General features: G+C 36.4%; 1 protein-coding gene across 5 annotated transcripts in view; it reads right to left on the bottom strand.

Annotated features, from left to right (window-relative positions):
• epb41l4b (erythrocyte membrane protein band 4.1 like 4B) overlaps positions 1–17,531 on the bottom strand; it is a 404,010-nt gene that overhangs the window by 55,955 nt on the left and 330,524 nt on the right. For 4 of the 5 annotated variants that reach the window (XM_039737615.1, XM_039737616.1, XM_039737617.1 and 1 more), the window contains exons 17-18: positions 15,356–15,477; positions 445–570 (exon numbers count right to left, since the gene is read on the bottom strand). In XM_039737615.1, coding sequence (XP_039593549.1) covers positions 445–570; positions 15,356–15,477 — 248 coding nt within the window. The remainder of the gene's footprint in view (positions 1–444; positions 571–15,355; positions 15,478–17,531) is intronic. The other variant, XM_039737619.1, reaches the window with a different exon arrangement.

Raw genomic sequence — 17,531 nt, 5'->3', positions numbered from 1 at the left:
AAAAAATACTTGTCTTTTACAATTCTCCTAGATACCTGAGATTATCTTGAAAGTGGCTTTTCTGCCCTAAAGAGTTTTTATGAAGCTCTCAGTGATTTTGTTTCAAGATTCATGGCTCCTTCTCTCTATACCTAAGGCCTGTTTATTAAACTCCATCAGAGAACACAAATCATAATGAAAAAATCATATTTTCTCTCTTTCATTTATACCTTCATTACCTTCTGATTGACTCTTCTTTGCCTGCTACATGCAGGAACCAGTTCACGATTATTTGTGCAAAATATTTTATTGGAATCACATGTACAATTTTAAAATAATGAATAATAAGAAATGTGTGGTCATCATAGTGGTAATTAATATTTCTGTGACATTTGTCACAGGATTTCCTCAAAGCTATCCCCACAGTTAATGAGAATAGTCTGACAGAGATCTAGACAATTTTACCTGAGCACCAACTCGGAAAGCTGCATCCATCTGGGCCTTCAGAATATTGCACTTCAGGTGCTCCGGCAAAAGAGAAGGTGAAGTGGGGGAATGCAGGCTCTTTTCTGATAAACGCTTCTCTTCTCCCTAGGGAAGACAACAGAAGAACTAAATACAACACTGCCAGTTGAATGTAAGCATTGACAGGTTAAATAACAACCACAGACTGCAGTGTGGTTATCGTCAAGCATCTGCTTTGGTTAATACGGCATCAACTATTTCTAGATTTCTAGAATTACAGTGCATTGTGCATTAACTGTAACTTTTCATTAAAGAAACACTGTTAAGGGATTTTATTTTGGAAGTACCTAGGGAGATGTAGAGATAAATCTAGTGGGGCGGCAGTGTTTATTTCTTCTTATGTTAAACTAGGGGGCTCCGCTCGCCCATCCCCATTTTTGTTTACCAGATATACAATTTAAAGAGATTATTTTCATCAGAATTGTTACATATGCATTATTTTCACTTTTACTTTAAAAACTTTTGTAAAAATAATACTTAATTTCTGGCCCCGGGCGTGGTTACATCTCTTTCTTGCAGGACCTATAATGCTGCTCATGTTGTGAAGAGGGGTTGAACGCACGCTAAGGATATGCCGTTGGATCATCTGCTGTCTTTTTGGTGCTTGCAAGCTGTATGTTCTGCTCGGCGCATGTCGTTGTTTTAAGAGCTGGGAGCACATGATGCTTGTCTGCCAAATGCAATCCAACAACTGCTAGGTTAGATGTCTGTGGACTTGTTTTAAATGATGGCTCACTGCCTTGTCTCGCGTGATGTTGTAAAAACAATAATTGTCCTTTATTTCCTGTCTCAAGCGTGGTTAAATCTCTTTCTTGCAGGAGGTATAATGCTGCTCGCGTTGTGAAGGGGGCAACTGCTGTTGCGCTGCCCTTCAATCATTTTAATGCCTATACAGCCACTGTCCTTTTTGCCACTTCGTGTCTCTGCTGCTCGCATTGTGATCACTTCTCTGTGATCATAAATATATACCTGACCAAAATGTGTTTTCTTTGAAATTAACTGTAGCGGGACCACAGATTCTCATAGCGTATGGTCCATTATTGTGTAAATCTACATTTTGTGCATTGAATGATGCGAAGGCGAAAAGACTTTGTTTTCTGCTCTTTGCCTTTAATTTTTGACCTCGCTTTGTACTGCTATTTTTTTCCAATTACACCTGGTCCTGATGATTAATTTCCTTTTGTTTGCGCTAATGCGATCTTTTAATTGTCGACGTTTCATTTATAACGTATTGTCCTTTATACAGTACGCTTTATATGCACTGAGACACCTGTATCTGTGTGTGCTGCTTCCCTTTACACTATTGATTTTTTTTTTTGCTGGCCGTACTCTGATATTGCTTGTAAGTACGGCGTGTCTTGCAAGAATCTCATGTTCTATATCCCCGCGATCTTTCGTCTCGAGGGTCTTTTATTTGTCTTCCATGATCTTAACATGAAGATCTTGTATCGTCTCCTAGTCATTCCCTCCCACAGGATATTTTTTTTTAATAGAGAGATTTCTATTTTGGAGACAACTATAACTCATTCTACCCTTCTCTTGTGTTCTTTATTTTGAATATTTAAACAACTTTGGTAAATATTCAGTATTTGCAAATCCTCTTAGACTCCATAAATTAATATATAGCATTTCCTAATATCAGATTTTAGTATAGCACAATTTATGAAGGGTTTGTGGAGAGTGGGAACCTGAAAATATCATGAATATGCCAGCAACCAAATATGAATAATTTGCCAGCCCAGAAGATTCAGTAAATGTCAGGCAGGCAGTGCAGGGTAGTAATTAAGGTTATGGGTTTCACCCTATGCTACTGACACTGTGTGACCATGAACCAGTCACTAAACATGTCTGTGCTCTAAATGCAAAAACAAACAAAATTAAAGAAATATAGTCAATTATATAATTTGAAATGTTGTAAGCTGCCTTAGATAAAGATGTCAGCCAAAATAAGTAAATTGATGGATATTATGTCTAATGATTCAGCATAATTTACTGAAACAGACCATGCTCTTTAACCACAAAAGATAAATTGCACTTTGCATGATCACAAGATGAATTTTCCTAGAAGGCATAAGGAGTGCACATTTATTCAGCCACCTCATTAAATACAATAAAATCCTATACCACTATATGTAAATACATGATTACTCAATATTAATATTTATTATGTGACTATTTTAATTAATAATCAGCAATTATCACATAATGCAAAAAGAATGTTTAAACACTGAAGTTAGGAATGCTGATACAGTATTTCATGGCAACTATCCCATGGCAAGCTCCCTTAATTTCTAAATCAGCAAGCAAAAATCAAAGTGTAACTACTAGTTTTAAAATTAATAGATTTTTAATGCCCTAAAATAAATAAATAATATGTCAATGGTACAAAAATAATTACTGCTGTCACGGGAAACCATTAAACTAACTAACAAAGTATTGAAAATATTCAAAGGAAATGAAGCATGCATATGCATGTTTAAATAATAATCCACACTAGACAATCAAGCCCTATGGAGCCCTATGCCAAATTCTGTTAGGGCTTCAATCACCCTCTTCCTTTACTACACTATTCCCTTTTCAGAGTCTGCTATGTAGCCATTTGATTGCAAAGGAACTTGAACTGTGATTAAAACAAATTGTATTACTTTCAAGAGGAATATTACTTCAAATGAAAAAATTAAGATAATTTAGAACCATAATGACCACATGTTGAAGGTGGGTAGCAAAACATACAAAAAATAAACAATATCCAAAGCAATGGTACTATGATCTTAAAAATGGAATAATGTCTGCAGCACTTCTTAAACCAGTGGCATTTTTTAAATCAGTGGCATACACAGCATTACACTGTGAACTTAACGTGTTTTGACACCTAGTTCATTTGCAGAAGTTGATTTCCTCCATAGTCCAGTTTGTTCAGGTAGATGTGAACACACCAATCATAGTCTTGTGCAGACCAAAATAACCAAACTAAGATTCTTTGGAAATGTTGGTTTTCGCAAGTGAGAGTGATGTATGAGGTATTAATGTGATTGGACAAGGAAATACTGTGCATTATAAGTAAAATTTGTGCATGCTGTGTCAGACATTTATTCCACTGCTACAGGTAATTATGCAATCTCAGCATAAGATTTAATAAATATATGCACAAAAAATGTAGCACAATTACCCAAAAACAGCTTGCACAATTGCTAATCAATCAGAGCAATCTCTTTTAGTATCTTAAAGCACAGTTTTATTTGTTGTTACTGTGTGAATTGACAGGTGAGTTGTCATCAAAACGCAAACCACTTGAGAATAACCTGAAACATTTTTCGCTCATATTCTGCTGTCAATAAGCTTTTCAAGTAAGGATTTTATTTCCCATTATAGTTCAACTTCAGGCTTTTGAATTACACCTTGACATACAAGACCACATGTGCATTATATCTAACACATTGTCATGCTGTATGAATAGACTAAACAGACATATCACTGTAAGGAATTCTGTGTATATGAAACATCTCCTTCACTCTCATTTCTCACTACGTGCATTTACATGTGGCATCTTAGTTTACCACTTGAATAAAATCACCAGTTTTGTATGCTTCACTATCCCTACAACTAGAAATCATAATGCTGTCATTGACTGTGTATGAAGAACTGTCACTATTATGCATAATAAATCACATTCTTCTTTCATTTTGCTTTATGTTCCAACAGCCTGTATACAGCTCACCCTTGCTGCCCAACATTACTAGCTGCTATTAAAGGAAGCCAATAAAAATTGGGCATGACAGAGTGTGTGCTACATAAAAGTCATTAATAAGTAACTCAGGGATGCCACAATGAGTGCGATATTCAATGGATAAATAATCTTTGGGTCACAGTAAAGGAGTTAAATAGGACCTGATTGGCCAGGCTAGTGGCAGAAATAGTTCTTCAGAAAAACAATGAACAAATATTTATTTATACATATGATTAACACTGGAGCTCCAGCTCAGGTTACCTTATAAATAAATCCAGCCATGGTTGGCATGGGGCCCTATGCTACCTGTGTAGTTTGTGCATTGGGAGGATCAACAGTCACCAGAATAATAATGTCACGTGGTGGTGACCTATAATTTACAAGATTAGTTATCCACTGCTTCAAGCAAGGAAAAGACAAATAAATAAATAGATACAAAAATGAATATGTCGAGTATAGATGCGATACTAGCTTTCAGTCTGAAAAATATAGGAATGAGTAAAACCGATCAAAGTGAGACACTTTTAGGTCTATTTTGTGTTATACTGTTTCACAAAGAAGCTCAGGACAACAACCAAAAAATCATTAACATGCTTCAAATACAAACAGAAAACAGTATTTGTGACTTGCAACTACTAGAATATTTTCATGAGTGCTTGCTAGCATAAGAGAAGTTTTTAATATTTGTTTAGATTCCAGCTACAGTAACATAGTAGAGTCTACTCTCAGGCTGAGAATTTGCTGAATATCAGACAGAAAACCTCAGCTGATTTGCTTCCAGTCCTGAGTCACTCAGTGCTCTATATCAATCCAAATGTTCCAAGACTTGCAATTAAATGAACAAAAAGAATAATTTACTAATTGAAAAGAAAATTAATAAGGAAAGGGGAAACTTACAGAGGGGACACACATAAATGACAATTAAAACGATTTTCTTTATTCAGAAAGATGTATTAAGCAATTAAAATACATAATACTTAATATTTACATAATAGGGCAACAAAGTTGTGGTTATGCAACCCTAATTATTAAGGAATAAATTATACTAGTATGGAATAAATCAAAAGAAAAGCAGCTTTAGTGCAGCATACTTAGCATGATTAGTAAAACAACCATCAGAAGTACCAAGTCGAGAGTGCAATGAGATGGTATGTACAATTACATTTCAGTTCAGACTATAAATGACTCATGGTCTATCAAATTGAACACTATCAAGAGGCAGCCATAGAACAAACACATAGAAGGCAACAGCTAAGAGAATGAAGAGGTAATGTAGCTCCAACAGAACGCCAGCACAGTTTTATTGGGGTGTCAAGTGGAAGACCTCCACAATTACACAAAGAATGGAGAATTGGCAGCCCAGATGTTGCCATGAAGATTTGTCTGGTTAAAAGATAATTCACTTGGGCAGTGCAGTTCTGTCAGGGGGGCCACTAGACACTGCCATGAGTCAGTTGCCCACCTTTGAGTGGAGTTTAACACTGTTCACTGCAGAAAACAACAAAGTCCAATGGCAGGAGATGAGCCAGGCAAAAAAAAGAGGACAGAAGGGAAGGTGGTGGGAAGGAGTATGTTGTGATGGTATACTCATGAAGTTGCACATGCCTCTATCCTGAATCTTACACTATGGAGGTAGGTACAATTTAGAATCTGACTAAAATCCATATTGGTAATGTGTTGATGATTATAGGAGTGGGATTCCATATTTATGAATTTCAAATAAGGAAACTGCTCTAGCATATCATGCATGGCATTTTACCCAGATGTGGACCCAGGAGTAAAGCAACAATGGCATCATCTAATAACATCAACTAGTGGTGAAAAAATCTTCTCTGATGTACACTCAAATACATTCCAAGACACTTAAGTACAAATTGGCGGAAATTAGGCAGAACGTGCATTAGCAGAAATAAATTCCAAGGAACTTTTACTGGATTACTAAAGCCAATTAACTATTAGTTATATTTTAAACAAAACCCTGAATCTCACAAGGCCACACACCACAATTTAGATTTTGTATTGATTATGCAAGTGTCTATTTTTGGGGAAATGGTGTCTATGGGAAGTGAATATAATTACATCAGACCTCTTGGAATAGGTATTTTATGCCTTCACTTGCCCTAAGCTGTTTATTCTTTAACCAAGAATGGCTCTTGATTCACCAGAACTCTATTAGGAATAAACATATATAGGTTTATATATGTATATATATGATGACAACAGCATTGTTATTACAGCAGCCAACAAAGTAGACATGACAGTTGCAGTGGACGAGTAACACAGTCTGTCACCGCAATAGAGGAAATGCTCTCTGACACAACTATCTATGAGCAGTTGACCAGCGACCCTACAAAAACCACCCTAAATAAAATCAACACCACCCTAGGTAAACTCTGCACACCCTTCATCACATAAACAGAGTTGTGTTAGGATTAACACCCATTGTAACACAAAGACATTTATTTAACAATGCCTATAAAGGAGACGCCCCAGACATCAGTAAACAGCCAACTCCAACTTGGTCCCTCACCGCACTTACTATACCAGAATCAGAATATCTTTATTGTCATTGTAACAAATACAACGAAATTAGGTGCAGTCCTAATAATTATTATTACAAAAGGATTGGAAAGGATAAGAAGAAATGAGGTAGAACACAAACATTCAACATAAGACCTTATTGCACATGAAACACTATTGCACAATATGTCATCTATTGCACTGTAGTCAACAAGTTGCATTGGAGGTGATTAGGTGGCATTCAGTGCCCTAATAGCAACAGGGCACAAACTGCTATACAGTCTATTAGTCTTTGTTTTCATGCTCCTGTGTCTTTTGCCTGATGGCAACAGTTGGAACATGTCATGAGCGGGGTGTGAGGAGTCTTTTAAGATGTTTTCCTCTTTCCTGAGGCAGCGAGAGCTGTGCAGTTCATCCAGAGTGGGTAAAGAACAGCCGATGATCTCCTGGGCAGTCTTTACGATACGCTAAAGTGTTTTCCTCTATGCTTTTGTGCAGCTGAAAAACCAAACGCAGAGGTAGTAGCACAGGATACTCTTAATAGAGCAGTGACAGGAGGACACCAGCAGTTTTTGGGGGAGATGTTATTTTTCCTGAGGACTCTGAGGAAATAAAGTCTCTGCTGAGCCTTCTTCGCCAGCTCTGCTGTGATCACTCCCCAGGACAGGTCTTCCATGATGTGGATTCCCAGGAAGCGGAAGTCTGACACCCTCTCCACACAGTCCCTGCTGATGTACAGTGGGTTGATATCAGTTTTCTTTTTCCTGAAGTCCACAACAAGCTCCTTGGTCTTAATTGTGTTCAGGAGCAGGTTGTTGTCAGTGCACCATGCTGTCAGCCACTCCACTTCATCCCAGTTGATTTTGCAACTTCTCTCATTGTGCTATGCATCATAGTTCATTTGTGGTTGATGTATTTGTGCAAATCTGACAGACATGCATTGGGCTGAGGGGACCTCCTTACTAAGGGGTACACACCTTACCTCCACTTAGATAACGAACGAGAGAATTACTTAAAGGATTTAGATTGTGTTTTTTTTATATAATTTGCCTATTTATTCATATATATATACTAGCAAAATACCCACGCTTCGCAGCGGAGAAGTAGTGTGTTAAATAAGTTATGAAAAAGAAAAGGAAACATTTTAAAAATAACATAACATGATTGCCAATGTAATTGTTTCGTCACTGTTATGAGTGTTGCTGTCATCAAGGATTTGATTATCATTATTTCTTTCAGTCAGGTTCATATTTGGAGGATGTGTTGTGTTCAAGTTATATTCCGTGTTTGTCAACCGTTGTAAAGATAACAGGTTACTGCAATGTTGCGATGTCCATGGCTTTATTTAATGTTAAACTTAAAAGTTTCTCTTGCACTTTTGCTGAGTTTGTGCCAAGCACTATTCTATCCCTGACCATCTCATCTTTATTTGCATAAGCACAGTCCTTCACCAGCAATTTTAACTCCGTTACAAAGTGATGAAAAGTCTCGTTTATACCCTGTGTCCTCTCATTAAACTTGTATCTTGCGAATATTGTATTCGTCTTAGGCATGACAAACGCCAGCGGCAGCGTGTCTATGAACTTAAAGTTAAGCTTTACACCTTGCTTTCCTATTCGTTTGCATAAGCACAGTCCTTCACCATCAATTTTAACTCTGTTAAAGGAATTTTAACTTCGTTACAAAGTGATCAATAGTCTCGTTTATACCCTGCGTCTTCTTATTAAACTTATATCTCGCGAATATCGTATTCGTCATAGGCATAACAAACGCCAGCCTGTCTATGAACTTAATTTAAACTTAAGGTTTACACCGTGCTTTGTTTCCGCAGTAGCTGCACTTATGAATATGCTTGTGTGCGTCACTCGCTTCATATTCTTTTGCTGCCTTCTCAATTGTGTAATGCGTTTTTTGTTCAGCGCTCTTTGGAGCTCTTTCTTGTTCTCTGCGTACTGCGTTCACAGTCAGTTCACGTGAGTCGCTCGGAGTACATGCATCGAAGGTTCTCAGCTGTGCTTGTAATATCTCGTGCGATCTTGCCATGTCCACGGCTTTATTTAATGTTAGCTCAGACCCGGCACTTAAAAGTTTCTCTCGCACTTTCGCTGAGTTTGTGCCAAACACTAGTCTATCCCTGATTATCTCATCTTCGTTTGCATAAGCACAGTCCTTCACCCGCGAATATTTAGCGGCAACGTGTCTATTGGATTGCTCCCAACGGACGACCTTATATGTGTAGGCATTTAATTACGTGGGAGGCGTGACGATGAGGGACGCAACTCCGCCTCACACGGCAACTGAGCTGCAGGCTATGGCCGTATATACTGTATGTACATAAGTAGGTTCCAGTTATGACCGTTACACGTAGAATTTCGAATTGAAACCTGCCTAACTTTTGTAAGTAAGCTGTAAGGAATGAGCCTGCCAAATTTCAGCCTTCTTCCTACACGGGATGTTGGAGAATTAGTGATGAGTCAGTCAGTCAGTCAGTGAGGGCTTTGCCTTTTATTAGTATAGATACACACACAGTACATATTGCTACAGTGTCATGGAACCTCAACCCTGCTGGGGCCGTGGCATCTGCCAGAGGGTGCATGGAGAACAGCTGAGCCCTCCTCTGCAGGGTTGCCACCATACCCGAAAGTGTGGCCGGAAGGAGATTGTGGAACACCTGGAGCACTTCTGCGTGTTCTATAAAAGGGGCCGCCTCACTCCATTCATGACTTAAAACACAGGAACACACTAAAACAAAAATGCTTTTCGAATTTATTACAATAGTAAACCAATATTTAACATTTAAAAAAACAAATTCTGAGGTTTTATTTTTGTTGCCTCTATTTTCCATTGTGTAGAACATGTATTTCCACCAGTTTCTTTAATGTTAATCTATAAGCTATGCTCAAAATTTCCAAGTTGCATTGAACACTGTTAGCAAGTGATTGCACTATGTCTTAATGCCAATTAAATTTTGACTGTATTTGGTAAAAGAGTGAGTATTGCTCCAAACAAATTAAGTGTCCTTTTTAATAAAAGCAAATGGAGCTTCATTTTAAGGTTTTACATTTGCAAAACAACTGGGCTGAAACCAATCACTACCTCAGCATCAACAGAGTTTCATTCAGGTGTTCCCAAGTTGGCAGAGATTCCAAAGTGGAATTTCTCAGTCAGTGCCAGTGACATTCTAAAATAACAGAATTTAGTTCCTTGTATGACTCATTCAGTGCTCAAGATCTGTGATAAGTATAAAAATAATAACAAACAAAAACAATTCCACTGTCTGCCAAAAAGTGTTAGCCAACAACCAGGTGCTGTACTAAAATATCCTGACAGTTTGGTAATTTCTTTAAACAAAAATGACTTAGAAGTTTCATGGTTTCCATGTTGAACAAACCTGAGGTGAACTAATCTTGTTTTAAGATAAGAATCTTTAGTCAACAACCTGTAATGTCACTTCAACAAAAGGTGCATTTCTAAGTCTTGAGTAGCTAAACAGGTTCTTTCACTCCTTGCATTGACAGCCAAATACAAGTGTTCTGCTGAAGAAGATGTGTGGCAGGGGCATCAGGTGAATGACATTTATCCATTGTGTTCTGGAGGGTTTTTTTTTTCATTCTTGAGACCAGAGTTCATACTTTCAGGACATTTTTATATTTGAAAAGTCTCAATAGCTTACTGTCTTTAGTGATATTTAAAAAGGGTAATCTTAAAAGATCGCACAACTTAGATCAAAGTCCTGAGAAAGCCACTCAACACATTTCATATGATGGTATTGCAATAAAAATTGTGTTCATTGGATGACAGGAAAGATATGTTATTAAAGCTGCAAATCACAGTTTTATCACCCCTTACCTTAACCTTGTTGTGATTATGCCACTCACAAAGATCAAAAATGGACCCAGGCCAGGTCAGTTACCCAGGCCCCAAACTCACATGGCAGGCTTATGCACTGCACAGGTCCAAAAATAGGGTAAAGGCCTTAAAGTCGAAAATGTCCACTCAACTGGAAAAGGAAACACTGTAAAAAATTTCAGACTCAAAAACAAAATTTTGAATTTTATTTTTATTGATATTTAAGTAATTTATTTCAAAACTTATAAAAACAAAGGTAAGAGCAAAAGGAAAAAATATAACATCAAACAAAACTTGAAAAAACAAGTTAGAATCAGTATGATAATACCATTTAAGGGGGGACAAAAACAAGAAAACCAGTAATTATAAAATGCTAAAAACAACAAACAGGGACAGAGGTCAATGCCCATGTATCCAATTCATCAGCTACTTCATCTTAAATACCACTGAGAAGAGTTTATCATCTGGCATTGCCTTAGGCTCAACGTACAGACTGGTAGCTAGACATACAAAACTAATGTTAGTCATAAACAAAAAATTATCAATATACAAAATAAAAATAATCAAATTATACAAAAAAAGGAAACTACAAGAAAAGCTATAATCTCTCTGTATTATTAAAACAAATCTTGGAAGGCTTGGAAGGGGACGAGAAGTAATTTTCTCAGAGACACTTTAACGTCCCGCGAGACAAAGCAGTAAGACAAAAGGACAGCTGCTGTACAGGCTTTTAAATGTTCTAAGTGCACCGTGACATGCAGATCACTCAGCTTGGCAGCAGCAAGCAAGCAAGCAAGCAAGCAGCTGACTGAGCAAATAGGACGTATAAAAAAAAATGTATTTGTTTCCCATTGTATCACTGTTTAAGAGGGGGTTTTGGAGGAGCGACCGCATGTCCTTAGCGTACGTTCAGCCCCCATCTACACAACACAAGCGGCAGAGACGCGAAGTGACAAATACCAAGAAATAAAAAATTTATGAAAATTAATGAAATGAAAATAACAATCTCTTTAAATTGCATATCCGGTTAACCAAACCCGGGGGTGGGGGAGCGAAGCGAGCAGGGGGCGGAGCCCCTAGTTTACAATAAAATAATTAAATGAACACAAAAAGTTAAACAAACAGAAAACACGCAATGACCCCTTCTGGCGAACTGACCAAGTACTATAATAAGTCAATGAAATTCTGCTTGGGAAGTTGTGGTGGTCCTATTTTCCTTAAACCTATATTTTTCCCTAGCATGAAGGTGTGACCCAAGAATCCATACAAATAAAATTTCTCTGTGCAGGAATATACTAAGCTAAATGATAAAAAAATGAGTCCCCCATTATCCAAAACATTGTCGGGCTTTGCATGCCATAAATAAGCTAAATGTGGTATTAGCAAGGAAAAAGTCAAACATTTCTTCCATGTTTCAATTACGTTAGATTGAAAAATAAATAACTATGTGGCTGCAGCCAGCAAGCTTCAAATGGCCATAATACAAAGGCACAAATTAAATGTTGATTATAAAGTATGTAATGAAATAAGCAGTTGCCAATAATCTGAGATGTAATGTACTTTTTCTTTATGACTTGACAATAACAAAACCTAAGCACTAAAGAGAAAATCTCAATGTGTAACCAGAAACTGATTTTAAAGTTTATATATTCCTAATTAATCTTGTAAACAGCAAAAGCAGAATACTTGTAGCATTAAATACTTTCATTCTGGAAATTAAAACAAAAGAATATATTCTCTCCTTGGCAACATTGTAAAACCTTCATAAACTGTAAGAACTTTTTATACTGCTTTACTGAAAATTCCTTGATGTACGGAAATATATTTCACTTGTTGAAAAGGTTTGGATACATACAATAGCCACCTTAATAAAAGGACAAATGTCTGTGTCCATCCAGTTGCTATGACTTTTATTAAAACAAATACTTGTAATGCACCCCCTGTTGGAATGACAAATGCAATGCACTTTATTATTATATGCAATACAAAATATATCCCAAAAGATGATGAACTGCAAACACCATTGGCGAGGTCCATGTTGATTAACTAGATATCAACCAATCTTAGATGGGTAGCATAAATGTTAACTATTATAATACATTTGGGACACAAGTATACATTTTATCATTATTTAGCTTCTGAGCTACATGCATAAATATATCTTTTGAAGTGCAGTTTCATTAACTCATAAGTAAAATGCAGAAAATTACACTTTGCTGTATAATATATAGTGTGCATAAAATACTCACTATAGTGTAACAAACCCCTCTTTCTAGAGAAGCGCATGTGCACACAAATCCAAATTATTTTGATTTTGCTTTGATACACCTACACAAAAAGAGAAAACTTTTGCCCTCCAACACATAAACACTCTGGTAAATACTACAACGAAAAAGGTGAATAAATGGTAAATGGCTGATATAAAAATATATATGTACAAATAGGACCATGGAGATGAATTAAATACATATGCATTATTTAACAGAATAAAGAAGTACTAAAAGACAAGAACTGCTAACCATATAACCATAAAGGAACATACTCTGAATAAAACACAATAAATGATATATAAGAAGTATGCCACTTGACAAACCCTAATAGTCTTGTGAGCTGATAGCACTTTGTAAATGATTAAGTGTTCAGAAGATCAGCAAAGACTAAACCCGACAGACCTCAAAGAAAAGAAACATCCCAACTGGCCTCTGTAGAAAAGTAAAATATAAGCACTTACCAGGAACCAGAAGGAGGGTGACCCAGGTGTTGAGATATTGTTTGCAGATTGATAACATTCAACTTACAAGTCACATATTTGCAGATTTACCTACACAGTACAAGCCAAGTTAAGTTGGGGAGCATGCACTGGTACAGTGTTTTGCCGCACCTACTACACGATGAAACAACTCGGGATCCCGGTTTGCAACACCCCAGGCAGACACAAGGTCCAGTCCCACCTTCCGGAAATGACCCTTTATCTGCCGCAGCCAGATGTTACATGGGCGACCCCTTGGCCTGGTCCAGCCACTTGGGTCCCCAACAATCAGGATCTTACAAGCCAGATCACCCTCGTGTTAACACGCCACATGGCTGTAGTGCTCAAAGTAGCCAGCCCAGCGGGTCACAACTGACATTTATCCATAGTACATAAGGAGGAAAATACTATAGTGATAATTGCTGTGTTTGCTACTTTTTTATACTATTGTTTGAGCCATACACAGAGAATGACACTGAAATTTAACAACTTTTTATACACTCTACTTTACAAAGTGTGTTGTAGCGGTCTAAAGTTTCTGAATTTTGTTTGTCAGAGTAAGCATGGGTTTAACTTTACCATTTTCACCATGTAAAGTGCCTAGTGATTGAGTTCATTAGGAAAAGCACTATGTAAAAAGTATTAATGATTAAACTGATAGCGGTTGATGATCATATGCATTCCATACACCAAGTGCAGTTCTACAGTGGGTTGTTGGAGTATACACATTGCAGAATATTAAACTAGATTTTACAGTTCATCAATTGCAGAACATAGGATGTGTTAATGTGGCTTTTCTTTTATACAATGGCATTCAATATTGTTTACAAAGGGCTGACACAGAACTTTTGGCAGAAGTCTTTGTAATATATTGTGCCATTTCTTTTGAAAAGAGCTGTCATCATTCTCACAGCTTTATTCAGAGACCAAAATCTTCAAAAAAAAAACGCCTTGATGAACAAATACATTTCTCTTTAGGAATGAAGAACATATTTGCTTTTGATGGAAAAGGTTGGAAATGACAAATTATAGTAGACTATAACAGATAATAATTTTAGTTAACTGAGACTCAATTTTTTTTTTATATACAGAGTTCAGATAAGTAGAAAAAACAGCACGCATACTTTTACAATTGTTTTTAATTTTATAACATGGCAATGACTGTTTGTCACCTGCCAAAAGTACAGGCACTGGCACCCACAAACAGTAGCTTTTTGCCTGACAGCCAGTACAATTGCTACAAAAAAGGTTGAAAACCTTAATGTAGTTTCTCTTTCAGCTTTTTTTGGTGCTGGGTTCTAGCTCGGACTACAGAATAGTGCTGCTTTACTAACTTTACAGTTACTTGGCTTGTAATTGCTATATTAGTATCACTGGTTTTCTTAGGCCAAGAAGCCCAAATGCAACATCAACAAAACAATTACTGCTTTCTGAAACTTGAGAAGAATAAGTCTGTCCTAGTAACACACTAAAAGGATCCCATAAATGCACTTGGTTATGTTTACTGCATATCAAAAGGCATTTCAGCTGTACACTAATTATAGATTTCCTACTCATCTCACCAGTTACTGTATGGGGCCCTCAATTTTCTTGCTTTGCATTTAGTCACCGTGTAGCAGCTTGTGATAGTGCCTTCTGTAAAGTTGAAATATAAAATTGACATTACTGTAAATATATCCAAGTAACTGCCCACTGGTGTTTTTAAATTATGCTGTTGACTACAACAGACTGCTATTGTTGTGTATGAAATAACAATTCTGAAGGTATGAAAAGACAGGTCATACATACTACTGCTGGAGATCCTGGAAATGCATTAAACTGTGAAACACAAAGGTATCATTTCTTCAAATCAGTTCTATACTAGAATACATCTAAAATAAACAACAGTTAGTCAGCATTTTTTCGTTGGTTTTCTTAGTGAATATACACTTAGAAATAAAACAAAAGCTGAATTTGCCGAGTTCATAAGCATGGGAACCCTTGGCAAAAAAAAAAAATTATACTACCTTGCTATTAATATTGATGTGCAGAGATGGCCAAGGGCCAGACACCTTGCTTGCATCCATCTCCACTTGCTTTAGACGTGTACTTGGCTCCTCGTAGCTGCAAGGGAGACCTGAATTGAGCTCTGCAAGACAAAGGAGAAAAATTTATGTTTCATTTTGTGGTTCATTTAAATTATATCTTTCACTCACATACTTTATTATATATAGTATATATGGTAACACTTGTGGTTGTTTGGCAAGCCAGCATATATCCACTACATTCTCTCAGTTGTGAGGAGCAGATCATAGACATGTTATATAGGCTCTGATGTCCGAGGTTTGAACCCCACAAGGGAAAGCAAAAGTGCACACGCCTGATGAGCCTCAAATAGGGAGAAACATGTGTTGTGTACTCTTTGAGTTATTTGGCAGGCACTATATAACATGTCTATGATCTGCTTCTTGCAACTGAGAGGACATGGTGGATATTTGCAGACTGGCCAACCAACCACAAGTTTTACCTGGTAGGTAATCCCCAAAAAATCAGATTGTGATTAGACCAATGCATGTGATACTCCAATCTATAACCTGTTAAATAAGCAAACCAGCGGCCATGTACTGAATTGTGTTCCTGAATCCAGTACAAGCTGGGACCAATGGCATAGGCTTAAATGGGTCCAACATAATCTATTTCATTATAACACAACTTTGCATCTACGGACTCTGAATGGGGACCCCAAACTGCCCTCCAAAATCTTTTACATGCACATCTGCATACTTTGAACTGTCCCTGTTGCATCCAGTTAAGTCCCTAATACCCCCCTTCCCCCAGTTTTTGAATTGGATACAACACCCCAGCAACAACTTACAAACATTTTAAAATATTAATTTGGATCTGCAAACTTTAAAGGGGGAACCCCAATCATTTAAGAATAATCCAATAGATAGTACTGGCACTTACTTTCTTGCACTCCAAGCAAGAAAAAAATAACCCAAAAGTAAAAACATTCAATTCATTGTATTCATTCCTGTTTGTAGTGAGTTAAAAGTAAAACACAATTTTGTGTTACCACTTTATTGTCTTCCTGGTGGGGTGCGGGGAATTAGACAAGCTTGAACATACAACTGATGAAAAACACGGTAAGAAATACATGCGCAAACAACGTAAACAAGTGAAAAATTCTACATCTAATAATTATTGTAATAAGTACCGAAATTTCATATTATGTTCCTACTGATTATGTATTTCAATTCAAAAGAATATTTTCCTGTAAAATTGTGTTTTGCAATGACAATCAACAAAACAAGTGTCACTAGGAAAAGGATAAAATAATCTACTGCAGGAATGTTTTACTCATGTGCAATTGAATATTGCACGTTTAAGAGTAAGCAGCTTCAGTGACATAAAAATTCAGATACAGTATATACATACATATACATACATATATATACATATATATATACATATACACATATATATATATACATATATATATATACAATACATATATACATATACACATATAAATATATACACATATACATACAGTATATATATGTGTATATATATATATATATATATATATATATATATATATATATATATATATATACATATATATATATATATATACACATATATATATATATATATACATATACATATATATATACATATATATATATATATATATATATATATATATATATATATATATATATATATATATACAGTGGTGTGAAAAACTATTTGCCCCTTCCTGATTTCTTATTCTTTTGCATGTTTGTCACACAAAATGTTTCTGATCATCAAACACATTTAACCATTAGTCAAATATAACACAGTAAACACAAAATGCAGTTTTTAAATGATGGTTTTTATTATTTAGGGAGAAAAAATCCAAACCTACATGGCCCTGTGTGAAAAAGTAATTGCCCCTGAACCTAATAACTGGTTGGGCCACCCTTAGCAGCAATAACTGCAATCAAGCGTTTGCGATAACTTGCAATGAGTCTTTTACAGCGCTCTGGAGGAATTTTGGCCCACTCATCTTTGCAGAATTGTTGTAATTCAGCTTAATTTGAGGGTTTTCTAGCATGAACCGCCTTTTTAAGGTCATGCCATAGCATCTCAATTGGATTCAGGTCAGGACTTTGACTAGGCCACTCCAAAGTCTTCATTTTGTTTTTCTTCAGC

This window comes from Polypterus senegalus, chromosome 15 (genome assembly GCF_016835505.1).
Source record: "Polypterus senegalus isolate Bchr_013 chromosome 15, ASM1683550v1, whole genome shotgun sequence".
NCBI lineage: Eukaryota > Metazoa > Chordata > Cladistia > Polypteriformes > Polypteridae > Polypterus > Polypterus senegalus.
The sequence above is the reverse complement of the archived record's forward strand: the minus strand, read 5'-3'. Positions and strand labels throughout refer to the sequence as shown.